The following is a 25,213-nucleotide window of genomic DNA, read 5'->3' as shown; positions in this document are numbered from 1 at the left end:
ACCTTGAATAAATGTGTAAAATATGCAGTTCAGCTCTAACTGGGGAAAAATGTTTTTCACCTAGCTCAATATGTTTTTATCATGTTTTGTGATGTTCACCAATTCAAAGTTTTTTTTAAATTAAGGTCGATTTTAGACTTCAAAGATCATTCTTAAAATCATTTATAACCTGTTAAGCAGCTTTTTATAATCAGTTTTTATTACAAAATGTTTACGGACTGCAAGATAAAAGCTTATGCAGTTTTAATTCCTGTGAGGAAAAGCATATTTGGGCTAGAAACTATTGTTATTCTGTACTGCATAAAACCATCTGTACTGCATCTCAGTCTGTTTTTATCAGTTGGCATCAAAATAACAATGTGTTATTTTGAAGAGAGTGAGAGAATACTAACACTTATATCCTGTCACCCTTTATAAACGATAAGTTTTACAGGAGAATGGCTTGTTGGCTCAGAAGATAAATGCATTTAAATTAGAATTTTCTTTCATTCCTGTAACCTTCCATGAAAATAACTTGTGTGATGGCAAATTAATGACTTAATACATATTTGTTTTTGTTTCACAATGTTAAAATATGCAAAGTCTTTTATAATGCAGTAAAATACAGCTGGTCACGTGTTATCTATCTAGATAACTATAGCTATGCTTATCGATAGTTACACACATGCTTATATGTCCAGCTATATTTTTATATAATATGTATTTTGGTGATGGTATAATTAGGATGCTGTTCTTAAGAGGTTGAAAATGAGAATTTGAAAGCCATGAGTACTGATGAATTTATACAAGTATTTTTAACTGAATATTTCTGAACTAGTCTAATAACTAACATTTACATTTTTAAGACATGCAAGACTTCAACTAATGGGAGCTGGTCTAAATACTGAGGTTTACTTACAGTAAATGCTGCTTTGTCTGTACACTTTGCTCAGCTGTTACTAGCATTATGCTGCTGATACAGACATTTCAGTGTACTTTTAAAAGAAGCCTGACTAAAATGTAAGCTGTTTACAGTTGACCTCAAAACATTTGGCTGTGTATACAAGTACTGCTTTAAAAATAAATAACATTTTGGGAAGCTTACAAACAGGAACGTCAGATACATTGTTTTTCTTTGTCTTGTCCCATTGCCTTGACTTCCATGCTGCTAACTCTGTCCATGACTCTTCAGTCTTACTTGGCCTCTCACTTCACTGAGCCTGCACTTGCATCCTCTTTCTGGCCAAGTCCAGCAGCTTCTCCTTAATCTTCTTTTTCTGTGACCTGTCCATCATGTTAACATAGTTGATGTACCATTATTGTAGTTTTCTCCTGCTTTGCCTTTCAAAATTCTGGGCTTGGTTGGCTTTAGTTACATTAGGCTATTGCTAAAAAATTGCCATTTCCTCCTGTACGATATATCCCAATGTATCCCTCCTTTATCCCTACTTCCAAACACTTATCTCTTACGGATACTGTTTCAGTCTTCTTTCTGATCTACCTGATTCCCACATTGCACCCTTCTAGAGTATCCAAAATACCATTGCCAATGTCATCTCCTGCTGCTCTGACCACGTCATCCCCCCTTGAGTCCCTTTATTTTCCTCATCTTCATCAATATATTGAAACCCCTTGCCTTTGTCTTCAGGGAGCTGCAGATCTTTGACCACGCTACAATGTTACCTCTTACCACTCTTCTGCTTGAACTCTACCCTCTGATAATTTGAATACCTTCATGCCTCTTTTCTCCCAGGCTGTCCTCTGTGCCTTAATTATCCTTGATCCTGTCAGCCACAAGCCTCATTCACCTTCAGAATCTTCCCCTCTTTTTCCTCAGCCTCTCCCACAATGACCCACACAAGCTTAATGAAAGTGATGGCTGCATTACCCTTACTTGTGTGTTTTACTGTTGGCATCAGTGCTCTGAGTGAGGTATTACCGAACATGTGAAAGGGAAGCAGAATTAAGTAGCTTTAGCTTTTATTAGGCTGGCCTAAAACTTAATAAATAACAAATGTCACCAGAAATGAGACACAATGCTAAATATTATAGACAGGGATGGTAGCACTGCCTAAATATAAAGCTTGCCTGACACAACCTACAGTTGCTTCTATCTTTGACAGTTTTTAACCAGTTGGGCTGAAATTTTCCATGCCAGGAGTCTGCCTCTGGCTGACTTTGTATTTGTATCTAAGAGAAGGAACCTGGGGATTGGGGTAGAAAGAGGCTGTGACTACCTGGTTGAGAAGACCAGGAGTGGGAACCCAGTGGAGACAGGGTATGTAGGCAGGGGGCAGGCATATGGAAGTTGGGGGAATGGAAGGGGAAGAGAAAGATTGGATGAGGAGCTGGGAGGGGAGAAACTGGACATGGGAGTGGGGAGGTGATTGGGAATGGCTGGCCAAAGGACTGGGTGATGGGGTGACAGGTCGTTGGGGAATGAGCGTAGTGGGAGGGAAGGAAAGGCAGAAGAGTCTGTGCCCACTAGAGCACACTTCTCTCTGGAGCCTGTAGTGGAACTCATGATTTTTAAATCTCACCACTCATCCGTGAAACCCTTTGGCAGTGTATATCATCCCCCTTCTAGTGCTGGTCCACATTGGATGAAAACCTGTTACTGCTATCAGCTACTCTTTTAGCTCAAATCGCAGAATGACTCAGATGGGTGTCAATATGACTTGACATGATGGCATTTCTGATTTTTCAGCTTGGTTTTAAAAACCTAATAAATTACACATACATTCATATCCCTCTGTTAGGACATTATTAAAGGTGCACTGTCAAGTAGGAAACCCCAAAATGAAGGTTCCCCCTCCATTGTGCTTGTGTCCTGAGACAGTCTTGAATTACATGAGCACATGCTCTTTTTTTCCCCACAAGACCACTGCCTCATTAAGTACACAGGATGGACCTGCTCTGGGAGTTAATTAAGGCTGTGTAGTCAAGAAGGCTGTTGTGTGTAGAACCCTTGCTACATTTATTGCAAAAAATGTTGGAACTTGTGCAGTGATTGAGGCAGGGGATTGAAGGGAAAGAAAGGATGGTTTCATGGTTAAGGCAGTTGAATGCTACCCGAGAAAACTGGATTCTATCCCTGACTTTGTCACAGAGTTCCTGTGTGGTGCTGGGCAAGTCACACCAAACTTTTCATAGGCAGTAACTAATTTTCATTTTATGGGCGCTTGGGGTCTGATTTGCAGAAGTGCTGGGCACTCACAGTACGACTGAAGTCAATTGGAGCTGTGCTTTGAACAAAAGGAGTTGTTCAGGAGAGCTCACAGTTTCTCAGACAATATTAAAGGCAGACCAGTAAACTGTCCTGATGGAAAGGAAAGATAAGAACAGTAAGAGGTTAGTGTGGCTCCATCAGAACAGTGTAAAGACCTGAAAATTGAAAAGGATCCTACAAAAAGTAGAAACATGGACAAATTGCTAAAGATGGGTACAAAAGAATAGCACCAAGCACGTAGGGGGAAAAGCAGAAAGGCTAAGGCACAAAATGAGGTATACCTAGCAAGAGACATAAAAGGTAATAAGAAGAGGTTCTATAAATACATTAGGAGCAAGAGAAATACAAAGGAAAGCATAGGTCCTTTCTTAGCAGGGAGGGAGAGATGATAATGGATTACGCTAAGAAGACTGAGGTGCGTAATGCCTATTTTGTTTGTTTACACTAAAAAGGTAAATTGTGACTAGATGCTTAACATAGATAATTATAATTAATATTAACAACAAAAGGGAAGTATTGCAAGCCAAAATAGGGAAAGAACAGGTTAAAGAATACTTAGAAACGTTAAATGTATTAAAGTTGCAGTTCATCTTAGGGTACTTAAGGAACTAACTGAAACAGTTTCAGAACCGCTAGCAGATTATCTTTGAGAAATCATGGAGATGGGTAAGGTCTCAGAGGACCAGAGAAGGAAAACATAGCATCTCTCTTTAAGAAGGGGAAAAAGAGGACCTGAGGAATTATAGATCAGTCAGCCTAACCTTGATACTTGGATAGATACTGGGACAAATTAAAAAATCAATTTGTAAGCCCCCAGGGGCTAATAGGATTATAAGTAATAGCCAGCATGGATTTGTCAAGAACAAATGCCAATTTGCCAAGAACAAACTAATTTTCTTCTTTAACTGGCTTACTGGATAGAGGGACGCAGTAGACATGATATATCTTGATTTTCAGTAAGGCTTTTGACACAGTCCCACATGACATTCTCATACACAAACTAGAGAAGTAAGGTCTAGATGAAATTACCATTAGGTGGGTGCAAAACTGGTTGAAAGACCATGCTCAAAGAGCAGTTCTCAGTGGTTTGCTGTCAAATTTAGGAGGTATCTGATGGGGTCTAGCAGGGGTCAGTCCTGGGTCCAGTACTATTCAATGTTTTCATTTATGACTTGGATAAAGAAATGAAGAGTCTGCTTGTAAAATTTTTGGAAGACAAGAAGCAGGGAAGGGTTGCAAGCACTTTGGAGGACAAGATTAAAAGAATTCAAAATATCTGTGACAGATTGGAGAATTGGCCTGAAATCAACAGGATGGAATTCAGTATAGACAAGTGCAAAGTACTACACTAAAGAAGGAAAAAATCAAATGAACAACAACAACAAAATAATGATTACCTAGCCAGTTAGTCCTATTGCAGAAAAGGATCTGGGGGTTATAGTGGATCACAAATTGACTGAGTCAACAACATGATGTATTTGCTAAAAAGGCTAATATCCTCTGGGGTGTATTAACAGGAGTCTTGTCTGGAGGACTTGGAAGGTAATTATCCTACTCTACTCAGCACTGATGAGGCCCCATCCAGAGTACTGTGTCCAGTTCTGGGCACCGTGCCATAGGAAAGTCCAGTGAAGGTAGGAGAAGTAGTAATCAGCTGAATCTGCAGCAAGAGAGATTTAGGCTATATATTAGGAAAATCTTTCTAACTACAAGGGTAGTTGACCCCTGAACCCAATAGGTACAAGGGTAGTTGAGCTCTGGAATAGGCTCCCAATGGAGGCTGTGGAATCCCCATCATTGGAGATTGTTATGAACAGGTTGAACAAACATCGGTCAGGGATCGTGTACTTGGTCATGCCTCAGTGCTTGAGGTCCCTTCCAGCTCTATATTTCTGTGATTCTATATAAAATGCTATATAATGCTAGGCACTGTGAAAAATCAGGTCCTAGGCTTCTCAAATTGGGTATCCAAAATTAGTAGATACTTTTGACCTTAATCTATCTGTGCTTCACTTCCCCATCTGTAAAATGGGGATAATAATACCCACTCTTCTCACAGGTGTTTTGTGAAGATCAATTGTTGTGACACACTCAGATTTTATAGTGATGGGTGCCAGAGAAAAGCCCATGAGGAAATTAATAATACTATCTTCAGAGCAGGGTTTGAAGAGTGTGCAATAAAGAAAGGATTGGGCCACACATTGAACCATGAGTATATGATCTGAATCATCCACTGAATGAGGCAACGGTCCTGTGGGGAAAAATGTTATTTGATCATGCAATTAAAGACTGTCTCATAATGCATCTGCTCAGAGCGCCAAATGAAGGTTCTACAGGTATTAGCATTATGAGAGGTAGTTGCCTTCATAATTTACATTATATTATGACAACTTCATACAACCTCCCCTCCCCCAAGCAAATATTAAAAGAACATTATTTAAATTGAAAAGTCAAGCTCTCATAAGTTAGGAAATGCTGGCATTTGCTAACTTTTGAGTGCTTTGCAAGCCCAATAATGTCCTTTAACTTTGTGTGTGTGCGTGCGCGCATGCTCATGTTTGTAATTGGCATAATATAATGCATACTTTGTGAATGCATACATCTGTCATAATGGTAGTTTGTGTAAATTAGCCTTCCTCCCTCTCGCTTGACATATTTCCCCCCCCCCGTATCGTGTCATATCTAATTTAGATTATAAACTCTTCAGGCAAGGAGCTTGTCTTTGTCTCTGTAAATGCTACCCACACCAATATAACTACATACAAATGTTAAGTATAAAGAAATATAAGGCAGCAATCCCTTTATAACATTTATCTTTAATAGCAAATGTATAGCTACATATTTATACCAAAATTCCAATGAACAATCAGCAGGGATAGCATCATGATTTGTGACTCCTCAGCAAGGTTACTCTAGGAAGCGCCTCCATTCTAGCCTTTCATTTATCACTCCACGTCAAACTACTTTCCCTCCTTCCTAATCCTCTTTTCTCTCCTTTCTCTTCACTTTTTTTCAAGTAGGATTCTCATCTTGTTTCTGAGGAGGAGGAGTTCCAGCAACATAAGAAGAGTCTTTAACTTTTAAAAGAAACTGGATGAGTGTACAAACTCATTTTAACCCAGATCTGCAGTAAAATGAAACCAATATATTACCCAAAGAGTCTGCTGAGTCATAAACACTAGTTTCAAACATATGGTATGTGGGAGGAGAACTAGTAGCAAACTTGGAAATTCTTTTGGATTTACTCCTTATCTAAGAATCTTACATAATATACATTGCTCTAAGAAATAATATAGTAACAAATTGAAACATGTTGGTTGTTTATAAGGTAACAATTGAGAAATCATGTCTAAAAACAAATAATATTACAACAGTTTTGCCCTCATTGACATTCTGATTTATTAAAAATGCTATGCCAATAGATGCCTCTGGTCTCCGTGATACTGTCTGTGAGGCTGCATTCTGATGCAGTGTGTTGGAGGAAAGCATGGCAATATCATGGGTAATTTGTGAGAGGTCCCAGATGATGGCTTTGGCTGATGGCTCTTTCAGATTGGGGTACTGTAGGGTTCTAGTTTCTCGTCCCTCCTGTTCAATGTGTATGTAAGGCCATTAGGAGAGGTAGTGGAGCAACATGAGTGGCAATGTCCCTGTTATTCAGCAACTAATTTTCTATTACTACGTTTCCTGGCATGGTTGATGCATTGACAGAGGTTATCCGTGTATCCTCCTTATACTTGTAAAACTAATATTAGTGAGATTAGAATCAGGCCTACTTGTAGGCTTGGAAAGATTTGATTTTTTACCAGTAAGTAAAAATCGATAAATGTTGGTATCACTCTATATCCACAAACTACTGAAAAAATATTTCCCCTGATGATTGAAATTTACAGATAGGTAAAGTAAGAAAATGCTGCTTGAGAACTTATTAGCATTTGATTTTACGGCTATTTACTTCGTATATTTTAAAGTACAACATTGAAAATTTGTGTTAATGGTTATAAAGCTTAAACTTTTTGAATCTGTGTCTACTGTCATTAAATAATTGTCTGATCCTCTTCATAATTTTTCACCTCTATGAAAATTTAAATAACCAAAAATAGAACACATGGTTAAAAATAAGCATTGGTAGTATCTGTTGAAATTACAAAAAAATTGAATTCTGCCAATCCTGCCTGCTTTACAGCTTCATATAGTTATCGCTCTGTAGTCTGCACTGGCTGTTAATTTCTGGATAGAGCTTAAGGGCCCTACCTATTCTAGAGATTGTCTCTTTTATTTGGTACAGAACCATAGGAATTACACTCAGCAGACATGCTTAACTTAGCAGCATCTCTGGTTAAGTAAGAATGGGGCTGCAGGGGAAGGTATTTTTCTGAAGGGCTCTGAATGCTGGATCTTGTCCCTTCCTTGGTGCCCCAGAACGCAGATTTGATAGCCTGTGGACACGATGACAATGAGGAGAAGTTAGATGCGTGGTTATTATTAAACCCAACTATTATGGCATTGTGAGTATACTGTTATATATTTTAGTATTACTCATTTTAATTATTGTAAGGTATCTAGAGCAGGGTATAGGTGCTATCAAAAGTTGAAATAAACAATTTATTTTTAAGTATGAATTTCCATATTTGTTTCTCAATAGCCTGCATATGAAATGTGCTCACTTTACAACAAAAAGATATTTTAAAAAAATTGTTACAGCTATGGCATTCCATTACACCTGGGGCATCCCATTGCTGTCAGTGGGGTTGCACAGGTGTAAGTGGCTCTGTAATTGGGATTATTCTGCTAATGCACAAGAAGAATTAACATACCGCTCATCCATAGCTATGCTGGCTCTGCAGGACTAATGAGTAAGAGTAAGAGTAAGAAAAATGTACTTTTCTCATTCAAGTGAATGAATATGGCCTGGTCTACACTGGGGGAGGGGTTCAATCTAAGATACGCAACTTCAGCTACGAGAATAGCGTAGCTGAAGTCAACGTATCTTAGATCGAATTAAAATTACTTACTTCGCGTCCCCCCGGTGCTGGATCAACGGCCGTGGCTCCCCTATCGACTTTGCTTCCGCCTCTCGCACTGCTGGAGTTCAGCAGTCGACGGGAAAGCGATTGGGGATTGATTTATCGTGTCTACACTACACACAGTAAATCAATTCCCGATAGATCAATTGCTACCTGCCGATCCGGCGGGTAGTATAGACATCCCTTAGATTCAGTGTGTAAAAGAAGCAGAGCTGTTGAATATGAAAGTGATGTTTTCAAATGGTTTCTTCTCAGATCAGAACTACACTTCAGAGGTGACCTGTGTAACAAGTTATTAAACTTCAGTAGCCTTAACAATATATTGAATACTCCAATAACCAGACTGAGAGGCATTTGAAAACTGCTTTCCCACGTCACTCCCTAAGCAGTTTTTCTGCTGTTTTTTGGTTATGTCTCTTTTTGGTTCACAGCTTAAGATAATTTGGGCTTTTTTGGGGTTTTGCCACTGACTTCATCCCTGGAAGTAAATATGATGTATCCTGAATGTTTGGAAGTGATAAGCCTACCTTTCAGTGGGAAATGAAGGTGCTCAATTCTTCTGTAAATCAGAATATAAATGTATATGTTGATGTTCAATAGAATATTCCCAAAATACTTTCCAAAACACTTAGATTTTATTTCCGTGCATGTAAAAGAACAACAGTTTTGAGGTTAAGACATTAATATAAATTGACCAAAATATTTTAGCATTGTTATTTGCTCTCAATCTAGTTTAAAAAAGCACTTACATTTGCTTAAAGCTCAGTATGTGTTTAACCATTCTCCTGAATAGGGATGTTTTCCTTTCCTACTTTACTTTACCGTATAAGATATCAGTGTTTATGCACTGATCAGGAAACTGTAGAATATTTAGCCACAACTGTCAACAGTTATCTCAAGTATTTTTTGTTTTTGTTGGCTTAAGTCCAGAGTTGAATTATTTTAGAATGGATAGCTGTTAATTTAATCCATTTGACTAAATTAAAAAAATAAAAACCCAAGCATTTCCCTGATGTGGAGAACAATATAATTGGTGGATTTTTCCAGTGATTTGCACTGGATTTCAAATATTTGTATTTGTGTGCCTTGTTCTAACTATTTACAAGTTAAAATGTCTGGTGACAGTTTGGAGGATGAGGCTAGGAGACGCTGTGTATATGAAGGAGTTTGGCGGTCTGTTACACATTTAATAAAATCACTACAAAATTTGGCCTGTTGTACGGTAGCTGGTACTGCAGTTGGTGTAAGAATGGGGCATAACTAGGAGAGCCAGGACTTTAGTGCAGTCATGATCAAGCTGCATTGACAACACTGTTTGGAGAATCTTTTTGTTCCTAACTCTGTCTATTAGCCAGTACTATTTATCTTTTTAATCAGCCCTATGAATTTAAACATATATACTTGGCAAGGTAAAAACAAGGATGTGTGTGTACACACAGGAGCATGCAATGGAACAGTAGGTATCTTTGCAATTACTGAAACATTTATTGAGAATACCTCAGGTGGCTTCGTTACAGTCAGCTCCTAATATACTTAAGGCCTAAAGTAATGCCTTTTGTATGTTCACTTTATTACCTAATGTGTGACATGAGTACACATTAAGGCCTGGATCCTGCAAGTGCTTACATGCTTGCTTAACTGATGGGCACAAGTAGTCCCACTGGAACAGGAAGAGAAGAAATACCATTACACTTTATCCACCACGCCACCCCCGCTATTTCTAACTTACCAAAAATATATATTTTTTTTATTAATTGGACTCAATGAGTCTACTCATGTGTAAGTTCTTTGAAGCTTTGGGGCCAAAGTGACGAGTTGCTTTTGAAAATATAGGCCAGTAGACTGATATCAAAATTTTAAAATTACACAGTTTTAAATTGAATATTACTATTGTTGAAATTAAAAGTACGTTTGATACTTCACAAACAAGCGATGCACATGCAGTTGGTTATGCATATATATTGGCAGTTTTTAGTCCATAATCTACTTACTTTTTTCTTATTTTCTCTATCCCATATTGATAGACCTTTTCATAGACTTCTGACATTGATAGATAAAGGAAACTTAGCTCTGTGAGGATTTTCTGCTATCTAATTAGCTTTCACTGACAAGTGTGATTTTTAACCTATGAACTTGTTGCATTTGCTGCTGTTGTACTGAGAAGATTAAATTTCATAGACTTGAATAATCTATTTTCAATTCAATTGTCAGAACTCAGCATCAGAAGAACTTTAATACCAAGGACAAAACTTGTTAAAAATAGCAAATACAATTTTAAAATTTCATAGGAGTAGAAAATATCTGAATTATTGGTTGATGTGGCTTTCAGTAATATTTCTCAATAACTACAGTTCTGTAGTCTGGTTTAATCAGGTTTTTTTCTCTGAAGAAATTGACTACTAATCTGATTAATAAAAGAATCTTTCCAGAAGCTAAAATAACCCTGAACAGGTTATATAGAGTACTTCTGACCTTTCTGACCAATATGAAATCTACCGTTAATTCTTTAGGATGTTCCCAGTTTCATATTATTCATGATAAATGCCTAAGAGTAATGCACAAAATATTAAACAAAAGGCTAATTTTCCCCACGTTGATTCATTGTGTTAAAGAATTTAAATTCACAAGTGATAGTAATTTAAGCAGGAATGGAAAAGGTACTTCCACTAAGAGATAATCACAGAATGACACAGGCTGCAAAGATTTTATTCCAAGTAGGTATTGGACATAATTGAATTGGCACGATTTCTGCATACCAATACAATTATCTCCCTTAACAATAAGAGTTCATTAGACTTCAGTATTTGAGTTGTCTTGATAGTGCACTATTTAATTTTTTTCTTGTTTTTATAGTCTAATTCAGTGGTATACCTCCATTTGTAAAAGATACTTCCTTTCAGAATTGGCTATTTGTGATTTCATATTTTGTGATATTAATACTAATGTACTTGAACATTTGATAAAGCAAAATGAACGCTTGAATTGTTAAGTTTATTTTACTCCCCAAAATAGGGATTTTTGACTGCTTTCGTTATCTATATGTGGTCTAGAACTTAGTGTCATTCCACGTATGCTGAATATTTTTGTTAACTAAATGTTAGTCTATTGCTATGTAATAAGGGCTTCATATTGATTCTTTACGGGTTATGGTGATGGTGCTCTCTGTTAATAGAAGCTTGACTTTAAATTTAAAGCATAAAGTAGGCTAATCTCTGTAGGTTAGTAGTCTGCATCACAAAACCTCTGTCTGATTTAGCACAATTGACTCATGAGAAGTGTAGTGACAGAACAATGGTACTACAGTGGCAGAACCCTTTGTTATATTTGCACAACCATCTACCTACACTCTCCAGGTCTAACAAGATATTTTGCACTTGCATTAAAGATAATGAAGAATTGACATGTGCTATTAATAAGGAGATGTAGTTAAGTTTACTTATCTTGTGAAATGGGAGAAAGTAGACAGTAGTACGTTAGCGTTTTTAATCCCTGCCAAACTGTTTAGTTTACTTCTAATAGCAAAAATAATTGGGGCTTGGGAAAAAGATGATTTTGATCTCAAATGTGTATTATTGTCCTACCAATTTCTATAGAGACTTCAATTTTGGGCCCTCCCATTCTCTTGGTAGTAACTAGTGGGAATGTATGTGCCTGCAAGATCCAGTACAGTCTGAGTATCCAGTGAAAACCTTTTTTCACTGTCTATTTTTGCATGACATTTTTGAGGGAACAGAGACCTCTGTTTCCCCTCTCATTATTATACAGTTGACTTTCACTGGAATTTGGCATAGAGAATATTAGCAGGATATGCCCTGTGTTATCCAGCTGATGCTTATAATAAAAACCTGTATATACAAAAGACTACATATCTAAGTGTTGTCAGGTAAACTTCGTTATAAAAATTTGGTCTAACTCCACATTATAATGTTAGAATTTCAAAAAAAAACCCTGCTGTTATTTTACTCAAAAGGTAAAAATCAAATGTATTCTCTCTTACAAAAAGTGTTTCACTTTTCAATACACAGTAGAGCTTTTTCTCATATGATTTATCAGTTTTCCATTTATTTAAAAGGGGGAAAAGTGACTTAAAATTAAGTTTTTTCATCTTTTCCTTTTTCCTCTTCAAAGGTATTAGCGATTCACTCTTATCCTTGTGGAAGAAAGAAACATCTAAAAAGTTACAAAAGTGATAGCAATATCTGTGGAAAATGTAAACTGCATGTTGGCAAATATTGTATTAGTAATGCAGACTTAAAATGTTTGCAAAAATACTCAATATATTTTGACAATCTACAAATTCAACAAAAAGATAAAAACTTAAAGTACTGAATCATTTCTAATCTTCTTCCACGTCTTGATGGTCTTTAATTAGACTTCAGCTATTGAGCTAGATCACATTAATATTTTTAAAATGTCATCTTCAGAAAAAAGTTAATTACATTAATCATTTCTACATACCAGTTTCTCAGTTATGCTGCACTTGACATTACTGGATGCAGTTGGATAGTCAGCAGGGCAATTGACTCATTGCCGTAAAAGTGCTGTTCTGCTTCACTTAAACCAGTTTAAAAATAAAGAGGGGCTCGCTATTTGAGAAACTCACACATTTTCTACAATTAACCTGTTTAAACTTGAACATGCTCTTACATTACACACAAAAACTATGTTAAGAGAACGTAAAGCTTGCCAAGTCAAGTACTCTAAATCTCGCAGTTCCTAAATTTAAGGTTCTCTGTACAACATAATTTGTGCCCCTGATGCATATGCATTATGAGGTTATCTTTATTTATGAGATCATGTACTATATTTTCCATTCAGTACACTGGATGTATGGTACTCATTGCATGAGCAGCTTTTTAATATTTTGTTTTATCCCCATTATTCTGTATGTAGCCCTATGCTTTGCTTACTGCACACTATGCAAACCAGACATGTCAAACCTGTGAGGGGAAAAAACAAGTACTGGGCTTGTTTTTGGCTTAATTGGCTTGTGAGTTGCTTGTTGGCTAGTTTTTGGCTTGTAGCTTGTAGCTGGTTTGGCTTGGAGCTTGTTTCTTTTTTGATCAGCTCGCCCGGTAAGGGAGGGCAAGCAGGGCAAAGTGGAGAGAGAGTCGGGGGGTGCACAGCGGGCTCACCACAGTCCCAGACTGCACACCAGGGGGATCTAGTCATATAGAGTGTTGGGGTTCTTAGAGATTGGCTTGTTTGGCCTTGTTTTGAAATGAGATTAGCTTGATTTTTGGTTTATTGTAAATGTTGGGGTGCTTATTTACCGCGTGAAAGTTGGCAACTGTGATTGCAAACCCTTCTCTTAATTTCGTTGTGGTTTTTTTTTATAGCTCATATCAATGTAACATCTGAGTGTTTCACAAATATTAATGAATTTATTTTCACAACACTGTCTGAAGTGAGGACTATTATCACCATTTTACAATTGGAGGAACAGAAGAATTGTGGTCAAAAGTGTACATGAATTTTGGGTGCCCAAATTGAGCCACCTAGGGCCTGATTTTTCAGAATCGTGAGCATTTTATATGTTCAAAGCACAGCTTTCATTAACTTCAGTTGAAGCTGTGAATGCTCATCACCTCTACAAATTGGATCCCAGAGGCTCAAGTCAGGCACCCAGAAAGCAAGGAACACTCAGTTAGTGACCACCTGTGAAATGTATGGACATTTTGTTCCAGCAACACACAGTAACTCTGTGGCAGAGACAGGAATATAATCAAGTTCTCCAATCAGCTGCCTTAACCTTTTTCTTACCGCATTCCCATTTCAGTCACTAAACTTCAAACTTCTACAACAAATGAAGTAGGTGTCCCACAGAGAACAGGCTCCTTCACTAAATAACCCATCCCCAGAACATCCTGTACACTGAATGAGGCAAGAGTCCTGTGTGTGTGTGTGGGGGGGAATGTGTTCATGTAATTAAAGACTATCATCATGCAGACACTAAATGGGGTGCAAATTAACGTTACACACATACTTAATTCTGGCATTTCCTGTCTTCTGGGTGCCTGGCTTCACCTTGTGGGCAACCTTAATATTCTTTGAACATACATTTTGTGTATAATTTTCTAGATTTAAAAAACCAAACTTATTATCTGGAATCATATGGCCACCTGTCATTTTGTTCTTCAAACCCTTGCTCCATAAACATCTTAATGTCCCATATTTCTTGTATCAGAGATGCCGCTTCTACAACCTTTCTGTCTGAAGGGTTGGAAGCTTGTTAACTCTAGTAGATAATACACTGACTAAACTATTGTGTGCAATACTATTAGTTATACTGCACTACTGTATTATGTATGTGATTATGGTTCTTAGTTGCATGTGAAATGGAAGTACCAAGTGGCTGGAACTGTCTATTGGAAATAAACATTGTATCCGTTTTCTTAATTTTTCTAACAGCAAACAAAACCAGAGCTCTTTATCATTTAAGGCTAGACTTTAATTTTGAAATCTGCTTTGAGAAAGGGTTGGTGCATAGCTGCCCAGCCTCCAGAGCTGAGCTGAGAGCAAATTGTGGCTGTGTTTGTTATACTTTTTCCTCTTCTTCTCCCCTTGCTTAGAGGAGGAATACCTAATTTCATGCAGCAGCATCGTCACCGCCCTCCTATCTCCATGTTTGTGATCATAGGTGGGTGCTGAGCAGAGGAGGTGGAGTTGGGGACTTCTGCTCTCTGTCCACTCTTCATTTACTTGTTTGCAGGGAAGGAGCATTGGGTAAATTGCCCCAGTTCCTCCCCCCATGTGTGGGTCAAAGTCTGAGCAGGACTATGTAGAGAAATGAAGTGTGTGTGTCATTATTTCCCTGCATGGCTGAGTAAGGGATGTAAAAAGCTAGCTCGTAATTAATAGGCTTGTTGCACATTTTCTTGTGAACACAGTTCCCTGAATCCCTGAAATAATTTTCATAAGCATCTCCTGGACAGGAGACAGAAAGGGAGTTCTTGATAGGTTGATAATTTAATTCTGAGACATACTGTTTTTCATGTTACTTGCAATACATGAAGACATCCAATTGTTTTGTGTAGCCTTCACTGCAGTGGGATGACAATAACTGGGTTGTCAGTATAAAACACCGTATAAGTGTCATGACATAGCCCTGTCACACTCATTGATTGTTGGAGCACTTCATTACAGAATAGACTGGATTTAAGCTGTTCAGCAAAGCAATATGATAGTCTGCAGAAATTGAGCTATGTATCCAGTAAATTCAAACGATCTTCCACAATTTAACGTTTAGCATCATAAAACTTCTCTTTGAAGTAGTATGAAATGAATGTTTACAACTTGTGCACACTGATTTCTCTCTAGTGATTAAAACATCCAGTGTTACAATAAATTTGGAAACTTTCTTGCTGTTGCAGAACTCTCATCTCATGTTAAAGGCTCTGGTAAAGAAATCTGTTCATTTCGTAGGCAAATGTTGTCACTGTCTATCAGTTGCTCTGATGCTACAAAATCCTGCTTACTTTATTCAAACTGGTTGTGATCTTGAAAATAAGCCAATGCTTAACTTGAAGCATGTGAACGGCATCATTGTTAACCACGCACATTTGTATGCAGAAGGCAGTGGTTCATCCTAATGAAGTTAGTGTTGCTATTTAAGTTAGGCAAGCAAGATATATTCCCATATGCTTTAATACGGACTTCTGTGTGTTTGATCTGTAATACAGAATGCTTAGTGATGGAAGTGTCATTTTTCCACATGTAGTGCATGTCTGTCTGATTATGATCTGTGCTATAAGCTCTGCCCAATACTACTTCCCCAATCCTAATGCATGACAGCTATGAAAAGCTATTCTAAAATATTTTGCTGCAGCACATAGTACAGAAAATACTATATACACTCAGCAATATTAATGCTTGGTACAGTTTGACATCAGAGGGGGTTAATCCAGTTTTACTTGTAAATCATAAACCTAAGAAATAAATGATGGTTAAGAATGATCTTAATACTTACACAAAAGGTTCATAAATGATGCATTAAATATAGAATTATTCATTTTAGAAATCAATCTGAAGTGGCAACAACTAGAAATGCAGGTTTTTTTCTGAAAAACTACATAAAACATGCATTGCAATGCAAATTTAATGGATTTTGTGCAGAAACTTGTAGACTTTCATATAGCCTTCTCTGCAGAAAGTTTGCTTGTTAATGACCTCCATGGAACATTAACTGCTACTCTTGGGTGATAGCAATCGTGATAAATAATATGATGTTTGCATTAATCCATTAAGGGCTTCAGTTTGGAAAAAATAATATTTCAAGTGATTGCTACTAGGTAAAGTTTTTATTTGCTTTGTTTAATTTTAGGTGATGCTTAGGTTGAGATCTGGGAGTAGTGGAAACTCCACTCTCTTTTAGTACTGATTTGATTTTAAGATCTGAAGTAATTTTATAGGTAGACCTTACAGCCTGTGTAAATGGAATGGGTTAGGGATGCAGAGCAGCTCTACAGCCACTGCTGCATCTTCCCCTCCCTATTCCAGAGGGGTAATGGTCACTAATATAGGTGCCTTCATATCCAATGGCCAGATCCCATTCTCTCTGCTGCCATGGCTCTTTCTATGGCAGCTCCAGAGAAGCCTCCTATGAAGATTTGCTGTGTGGCACATAGGTCCCAGAAACCCTTCCTACTCCCTCCTCAAGTGTAGTGCAATTGCACCTGTTCCACTACATTCAGGGTCTTCTCTAGGACTTCTGGTTATTTTTCATGAACAAGAGTAGTGCTGTAAGATTGTATAAGTTTTCTTTACAATGGTGTAAGATGCAAAATTACACTAAAACCCTCCAGGTCATAGCGTGTTGCTTAAAACAGCCAGTTAAACTTGCAAAGCAGAGGTGGAAAGAACGTGCTTAATTCATGGACTATATGCATGTTCTGTATTTTAGTTTTAATATTAAAAATATTTTATTCATTGAATTTTATAGTGAAATAAAGATTAATTTCCTGGTCTTTTATTTCTCCTTTCTTCTCGTTGAAATAGACATTTATAATAGTAACTAACATTTGATCTTGCATTGGTGGATAAAATCATTACTTTCACTCAATAAAAAGTGGGAATATTAGAATTTTTAACCTACCTATAGATAATACATGCACTGTTCCTGCATGTGTCACAATTAGCTGTGTCTTGACCAGTCCGATATGAAAGCCTACAAAGATAAGAACATGACATCATTACAAGTGGTTGTTTTATCCTTTTTTTGCCCTCTATCATTGCTGTTCACTGTAACCAAAGCTTTAGTTTTGTTTTTTCCATTTTAATGTTGATTATAAAAATCTAAGCATCCATAGGAAATAACACTGTCCAAAATTAGTGTTCTTCAACTTTTTAAAGTTTGAAACATGAAGATTAGGGCATTTTGGAAATTATGAAGAAGTTTTATTGAATCATTAAGGGAGGGAATGTAATGATTCAGTTCACTATACTTCTATGAACATTTCTACAGAAAACTCTGAGCAAAGCAAATTATGTAAAAGCCACCAAAATGCTGAGTTATCATTTTAAATTGCCTCATTACTGTACAATTACAAGACATAGCGATGGTGTTTTAACTACTTTTCTGTACAGCCACCTTAGAAATTTCAGTAAACCACAGAGGTTTCACTAGCAAGCATTGCACGTGTATAATCTTTTATAATAATTGTGTAAGCTATTAATTTGTACTATTTAGATGGTAACATTTTTCTTTTGGCATTTTGCCTGTAAGGGGAGGAGGGCGCTGAAGGTTTGTTACAGTGATGATCTCGAAAATCAGCAAAAGGTAGCTTTCACAGTATTTCCCTTACCTACCTGCCCTGTGTCTAACTTCCATGCATTTCACAACAATATTAGATGGGAGACTTCTCTGAATGTCTCTTTCGTAGCAGGAAGCAATCATATTATGGGAGGATCTGTGAAATACATGGAAAAAGTAGAATATCTGTCTTCTTTTTTTGTGTGTGTTTCTTATAATTGCCTTCTGCTTTATGGGAAATTTTCTTACATGTATAATGGATTTTTAAATGGAAAAAATTTTTTTTGATTCAGTGCCTATTTTATGTGTGTGTGTGTATATATAAAGTGAAATAAAATAGTATAAACCGTCAGTGGATTTTGTGTTGCTTTTCAAATCTTTTATATCTCTGTTTTCCAGAATAATCAACTTTGTTCCCTTTACTCAGTAATACTAGGAATGATAAAATATTAGTTGATATGGAATTCATACTACAGTAAAAGTTGTATTATCCAGCACTTTACCAATCAGAAAGATCTATAAACCGGCATTTCTGATTCTCATTGAAAGTCTGGTTTATAGTCTGGTTGGCGTTGGGCTGGCGGGCTGGCACGCTCCCTACCTGGCTCCCTGGAAGTGGCGAAATGTCCCTGCTGCTCCTAGGTGGAGGAAATAGCTACAAGGGGTTCAGAGTGTGGGAGAGGATGTGGGCTCTGGGAGTGTGAGTGTGGGAGGGGGTTCAAGGCAGGGGGTTGGGGCGCGGCAGGAAGTGCGGGGTGCCGGATCCAGGCAGCGCTCACCTAGGGCCATTCCCTGCAAGCAGCGACATGTCCCTGCTGCTGCTCCTAGGCAGAGGCGCTGCTAGGTGACTCTATGCATTGCCCCTGCCCCACCCCGATCACTGGCTCCGCAGCTCTCATTGCCAGGAACTGAGTGGCCAGTGGAAGCTGTCGGGGCAGCGCCTACGGGTGGAGGCAATGCACAGAGCTGCCAAGCCACACCTCTACCTAAGAACAGCAGGGACATATCACGCTTGCGGGAATTAGCCTGAGGTGAGCTCCGCCTAGATCCAGCACACCACACCTCCTCCCGTGCTCCAATCCCCTGCCCTGAGCCCCCTCCTGCACCCAAACTCCCTCTCTCTTAGTAAACCCAAAGTTTTTACTTACCAGCACTTCCCATTCCCCCAATATGCCGGATAACAAGGCTGTTAACTGTATAAAACTTTTACGGAGAGAAACCATTAATTATTGATGCAGTCAACCTAACTTGAGAAAATTACAATGTCATATACAGGTTGTTTATCTGCAAAACTCCTATCTGGTTACATTAAATGGGGAAATATTTAGTCAGTGAATTGAAGTGTTTATTTCTTATAGGAAATCATTTGAAGTACTTAGAATTGACTTAAAAGAATGCTGTCATTTTGGTAGTTGCGTTATGTGCCCTCTATCTTCCCAAAAATATTTTAAAGACCAATATTAATGGAACTCCATTAAATTATTTTAGTGTCAATCTTTATTCTTTTATAACCTCTCTGCACCTTCCAGGGTTCTAATCACGCCCACTGTGGATAGAGACCTCCTTTCCTCTACTTCCCTAACAGACAAATTAAAAGCAACATTCCCAAAAAAACCTCCCCCATAACTGTAGAAATCACTTTTGGTTTTCTTAAATTAGAGCTTTAATGTCAAATCGGTTATTAAAGAGAAAATCCAAAGGATGTTAAATACTCATTTATAACCATATCACTCAAGCTGTAGGTCTAATTCTAACACGAAGAATAAATGTTATTTAAGGGATTCACAACTCTTAATGATCCTTTTGAGAATTCATGGTGCTCCACAAGAGACGTTCATTCACACAACACATAGCCTCAAAATGGTTATTTGCTTTCTCCTCTCTGAGCCTGTTTAACTCTTCCATTCCTTTGGAAGTCATCCTAGAAATAGCTTATCCAATCTGTCACTACTCCCCTCCTTCTCTATAGTCTCTGGGCTTGTCCACTGGATTGACTGAAGTGCTTAAAAGATACTTTTTCCAGTCCAAAATAAATTAACCATGTTTTTATTTAGATTTTGCTAATCAATCAGTGTGATCTAGAAGGTAGAGACTAGACTTGAGAGTCAGGAGACCTCGTTTCTCTGCCATTATTAGTTAAAGTAGGACTATTTAGAATCTAATCTTTTGGGTGCAGAGATGGTCTTTCTGTTGTGTTTGTACAGTGCCTAGCACAATAGGGTCCTGGTCCATGAACAAGGCTCCTAGACACTATGCTAATACAAATAATTATAATATGGCAAGTTGTAACCTCTTTGTGGCTCAGTTTCTTTATCTGTAAACAAGGACTATTGCTCTTAATGCATCCTCCTTTCTGAAGGACTTTTGAGATCTGTGAAGAAGAGCTATCTTAGTGTTAACTAAATTGCATCAGTAATACTTGCAAGAACCTATTAAAGTTAATTTTTAATCCACCAGGTTCAAAATTTAGTAACATCATCATACATTTCATAAAATTCTCTTTCTTCATAGGGTAGTTATATGTACTATGCCAGCATTACTTTCCAGGGGAACCACTATATTTTATAATTGCTTGTGTTCTATCTTGTTGTCTGTCAGTGTGATGGCCTTGTATCTTTCTCTGATGACATGTACATTTTACTTTTAAAGAGAATTTTAGAAGCCACTAACTTTCAAATAGTCCCATAACACTTAAAGGTCTGCGTGAAACAGGATCTTTCCAGCATTATTAAAGAATTCAGATTTAATCTTCCACTCTAGGGATTACATATTTAACATTATTATAGATTTGACATTTAAAAATATGTACTGATGAATCAATAAAGGCCATAAAGGCTACAGCACATAAGTGCCAGTTGTTGTAATCTAGTTCAGAAGGCATGTGGCATTGTTGTCTGAATATGGATTTAAACGGGACATAGAGCATTTACAATAAAATGCTAACTTTTTAACATTTTCACTGGACATGTGCATTAATCTGATGGTAATTCCACATTCTGAATACACAAGCTACCATCTTAATGTATAACCTGAGTGTAAACGTGCTCCCATCTATGTGCAACTTGAGAAAAGAATTCTAAACTAGGACAACCAAAGCATCTGTCTATCTTGAGCTTCAGCTATTTGCACTCAGCGTTGGATTATGGATTAACTACGAAAATCAAGAATAATTTTCATAGACATAGGATGCACTGTTTCTTCTTCGAGTGATTGCTCACATCCATTCCAGTTAGGTGTGCGCGCTTGTCGGAAACTTTTTACCCTAGCAACTCCAGTGGGCCGGCAGGTCGCCCCCTAGAGTGGCGCCGCCATGGCGCTCGATATATACTCCTGCCGGCCCACCCGCTCCTCAGTTCCTTCTTACCGCCGTGTCGGTCGTTGGAACTGTGGAGCGCGGCATTGCTGTCCTCCACGTCCCTAGCTCTCCTTGTTACTACCGTTGTTACTACAGTTGTTAGTTAGTCGTTAAGTATAGTTAGTTAATTAGTTGTAGTGTAAATAGTATTTGTATATAGTTGTTCGCCGGTCTGGGCTGTAGCCCTTCCCGGCACCTGGCACCGGGCTCATGCCTGGTTCGCCGGGCTTTAAGCAATGTGCGGCCTGTAAAAAGCCTATGCCAACCAGCGACCCTCACGACGCGTGTCTAAAGTGCCTGGGGGAATCGCACAGGTCAGACAAGTGCCGCATTTGCAAGGCTTTTAAGCCCAGAACAAAGAAGGAGAGAGACCAGAGACTCAGGACTCTCCTAATGGAAGCGGCACTTGACCCAGCAGCTTCGCAGGCCGTGATCTCGACGCCGGCACCGGATCGCACCGGCACCGGAAAGACTCCCCGGCACTGACCTTCCCCGGCACCGGGTGCAGAAACGAGACCATCAACGTCTGCTACTCCAGCCAGGCAGACTCGAATGGAGCGCCCGGCATCGACATCGGCCGCGGCACTACCGGCACCGTCGACTCCGGGCCCGGTGGGTCCGTCGAGTCCGGTACCGCCAAGCTCCCCCATAAGATCTGGGGTTGAGCTATTGGTCCCATCCACTCCGGAGACCTTCGCCTCGGCACGGGACCTTATCGCCCTGACTGAGTCGACTCAACCGCCACCCCCGGTACCTCTGGTGCGGGTCGCATCTAGGGGCAAGCCCATGATGACGGCACCGTCTCGGGACTCACGCTCGCGATCGAGGTCCCGACGCCACGGTCGCTCGAGATCCCGCCGCCGCTCGCGGTCCCGGCACCGCTCCCCTCGGCGGTACCGGTCGCACTCGCGGCACCGATCGACCTCCAGACGGTCACGGTCTGACTCCAGCCGTCGATACCGGCACCGTGACTCTAGGAGCCAGTCTCGCCGTCATTCACCGCGCCGGTCGACCTCCCGGCACCGAGCTGGTGGCAGGTCCTGGTCCCGGTCGACCTCCCGGCACCACGTCGGTGGCAGGTCCCGGTCCCGATCCCGGCACCGAAGCAGCGGCCGGTACCGGTCCAGATCCCGGCACCGAGACAGAACCCAGTCCCGATCCCGGCACCGCTATGACTCCCGGTACCGATCCCCGGCACCGAGAAGATCTTCGGTGCCGAACCACGCAGACTCTTATCAGCCGCAGTCGGCCCCGCCATGGCCTTCTAGACAACCGTCGGTGTCATCTCAAGCGGACAGCGTATATGCGCTGGGCACCGACAGACAGGCGGCATTATTCCAAGACCCTCCGCAACAGGACCAGGGTCCGCAGCAGTGGGGGTTTTGGACACACTGGGCGTACCATCAAGCCCAGGGCCCCCAACAGCTTCCTGCTAGGCCTGCAACGGCGGAGCACAGGGTGCCAGAGGCTTCGTTGTCTCGCCCTCCTCCCTCCCCTGATGGAGAGGAAGGATCGAAGCAGCAAGACCTTGGTCTTGCTCCTGAGACAGAGGCGAGGGCTGAGGGGGACCCCCCACTGGACACTTTCTTGCCAGGGGTCTCCTCATCCTCCTCCCCCGACGAAGCGGTGGCTGGCACTTCCTCCAGTAGCCCTCCTCCACTAGATCTCAGGGCACACCAAGACCTCCTTAGGCGAGTAGCACAGAATCTGAGCTTGCAAGCCGAGGAGGTCTCTGAGATCGAGGACCCCGTCGTCAGCATTCTCTCATCCGATGCTCCCACCAGGGTCGCCCTATCCTTCATTAGGACGATCCAGGCCAACGCCAATACAATCTGGCAGTCACCGGCCTCCATCCCCCCTACGGCGAGGGGCATCGAGAGGAAGTACATGGCCCCCTCCAAGGGCTACGAGTACCTCCACGTTCACCCGACACCGTGTTCCCTGCTGGTGCAGTCGGTGAACGAGAGGGAGCGCCACGGACAGGAAGCCCCAGCCCCCAAATCCAAGGAGGCCAGGCGTATGGACCTCCTCGGCCGCAAGGTCTATTCGGCTGGGGCCCTTCAGCTCAGGGTTTCAAATCAGCAAGCCCTTCTTAGCAGATATGCCTTTAACTCATGGGTGGCAGCGGACAAGTTCAAAGAGCTGCTGCCACAGGAGGCCTGCCAAGAATTTGCGGCCATTCTGGACGAGGGCAAGAAGGTCGCATGAACCTCGTTACAGGCCTCTTTGGACGCTGCAGACTCGGCTGCCTGCACCCTCGCCTCGGGGGTAACGATGCGCCGCATCTCCTGGCTTCAGGTTTCTGGCCTTCCACCGGAGCTCCAATACACCATCCAGGACCTCCCGTTCGAAGGCCAGGGCCTGTTTTCAGAAAAGACAGACCCCAGACTGAAAAGTCTTAAAGACAATCGGGTCATTATGCGCTCCCTCGGGATGCACACGCCAGGAACGCAGCGCAGACCCTTCCGGCCACAGCAGCAACAGCAGCGTAGGCCATACCCCCAGTTCCGCCAGCGGCAGGACCTTAATAGGCGCCGTGGCAGGAATGGAAGGCGTAGACATTCGGGGAACCAAGGGGGGCAGAATCAAAGCTCCTCCAAGCCCCCGCCTGGGCCCAAGCCTTCGTTTTGAAGGTGCGCCCGAGGGCGCAATAACAGTTTCCCCCACGGATCCTTCCCCCCCGTTTTCCAACCGCCTTTCGTTTTTCCTCCCGGCGTGGACCCAAATAACATCGGACCGCTGGGTCTTACGCACGGTGCAGACGGGATACCGCCTGCAGTTTATATCATTTCCTCCCTCCCGCCCCCCTTCCTCGTCCCTCTTCAGGGACCCCTCTCACGAGCAATTCCTTCGGCAGGAGGTACAGACGCTCCTCAACAAAGGAGCTATAGAGGCGGTTCCGGAAAACGAGAAAGGCAAGGGGTTTTATTCCCGCTACTTTCTGATCCCCAAGGCCAAGGGAGGCCTCAGGCCTATCCTCGACCTGCGAGAGCTCAACAAGTACCTAGTGAAGTTGAAGTTCCGCATGGTATCCCTGGGGACCATTATCCCATCCCTGGATCTGGGAGACTGGTATGCCGCCCTCGACATGCAGGACGCTTATTTTCACATTGCCATTTGGCCACACCACAGACGTTTCCTTCGATTCGTGGTGGGCCGCCTTCACTACCGATTTGCAGTCCTCCCATTTGGCCTTTCTACGGCTCCGAGGGTATTCACAAAATGCATGGCCGTCGTTGTGGCACATCTTCGGCGCAGTCGTATCCACGTGTTCCCTTACCTAGACGATTGGTTAATTCGGGGCACGTCGGAGCTACAGGTTTGCAGCCACGTCCGCAGGATCACTGGCCTGTTTGCTACCTTGGGCCTCATGATCAACGTGGACAAGTCCACCCTGCTCCCCACGCAGAGGGTGGAGTTCATCGGGGCCGTCCTGGACTCCACCGTGGCCAGGGCTCTTCTGCCGTTGCCAAGGTTCCAGGCGTTGTCGGCGATCGTTCAGCGATTGCGGGCAGCCCCCTTAACATCAATACGGACATGTCTAACCCTGTTAAGCCACATGGCAGCATGCACATTTGTGACCGGTTACGCTCAGCTCCGCATGAGGCCCCTCCAGTCGTGGCTCATCGCACATTACCGGCCGGCAAGGCAACCACTAGACATGCTGATCACAATTCCCCAGGGGGTGTTGGATTCTCTCAGCTGGTGGCTAGACCAGTCCGTAGTGTGTGCGGGGCTCCCATTCCACCCACTCCAGCCCTCGGCGTCCCTAACGACGGATGCCTCAGATCTTGGCTGGGGGGCCCATCTGGGATCCCTGAGAACACAGGGCCTGTGGTCCCCGCAGGAGGTGAAGCTGCACATCAACATGC

General features: G+C 41.2%; 3 protein-coding genes across 7 annotated transcripts in view; 1 reads left to right on the top strand and 2 right to left on the bottom strand.

Moving 5' to 3' along the window:
• Nucleotides 1–25,213, top strand: part of DOCK1 (dedicator of cytokinesis 1) — a 620,463-nt gene that overhangs the window by 207,582 nt on the left and 387,668 nt on the right. The gene's annotated exons all lie outside the window — the stretch shown is intronic.
• The window catches only part of LOC127054057 (uncharacterized), a 511,088-nt gene that overhangs the window by 277,964 nt on the left and 207,911 nt on the right, over nucleotides 1–25,213 (bottom strand). The window lies entirely within an intron of this gene.
• INSYN2A (inhibitory synaptic factor 2A) overlaps nucleotides 1–25,213 on the bottom strand; it is an 82,508-nt gene that overhangs the window by 5,301 nt on the left and 51,994 nt on the right. For both annotated transcript variants that reach the window (XM_050959512.1, XM_050959513.1), the window contains exon 3: nucleotides 17,330–17,401. In XM_050959512.1, coding sequence (XP_050815469.1) covers nucleotides 17,330–17,401 — 72 coding nt within the window. The remainder of the gene's footprint in view (nucleotides 1–17,329; nucleotides 17,402–25,213) is intronic.

The sequence above is a fragment of the Gopherus flavomarginatus genome, chromosome 6 (assembly GCF_025201925.1).
Source record: "Gopherus flavomarginatus isolate rGopFla2 chromosome 6, rGopFla2.mat.asm, whole genome shotgun sequence".
NCBI lineage: Eukaryota > Metazoa > Chordata > Testudines > Testudinidae > Gopherus > Gopherus flavomarginatus.
This window is presented reverse-complemented; position numbering and strand designations above follow the sequence as displayed.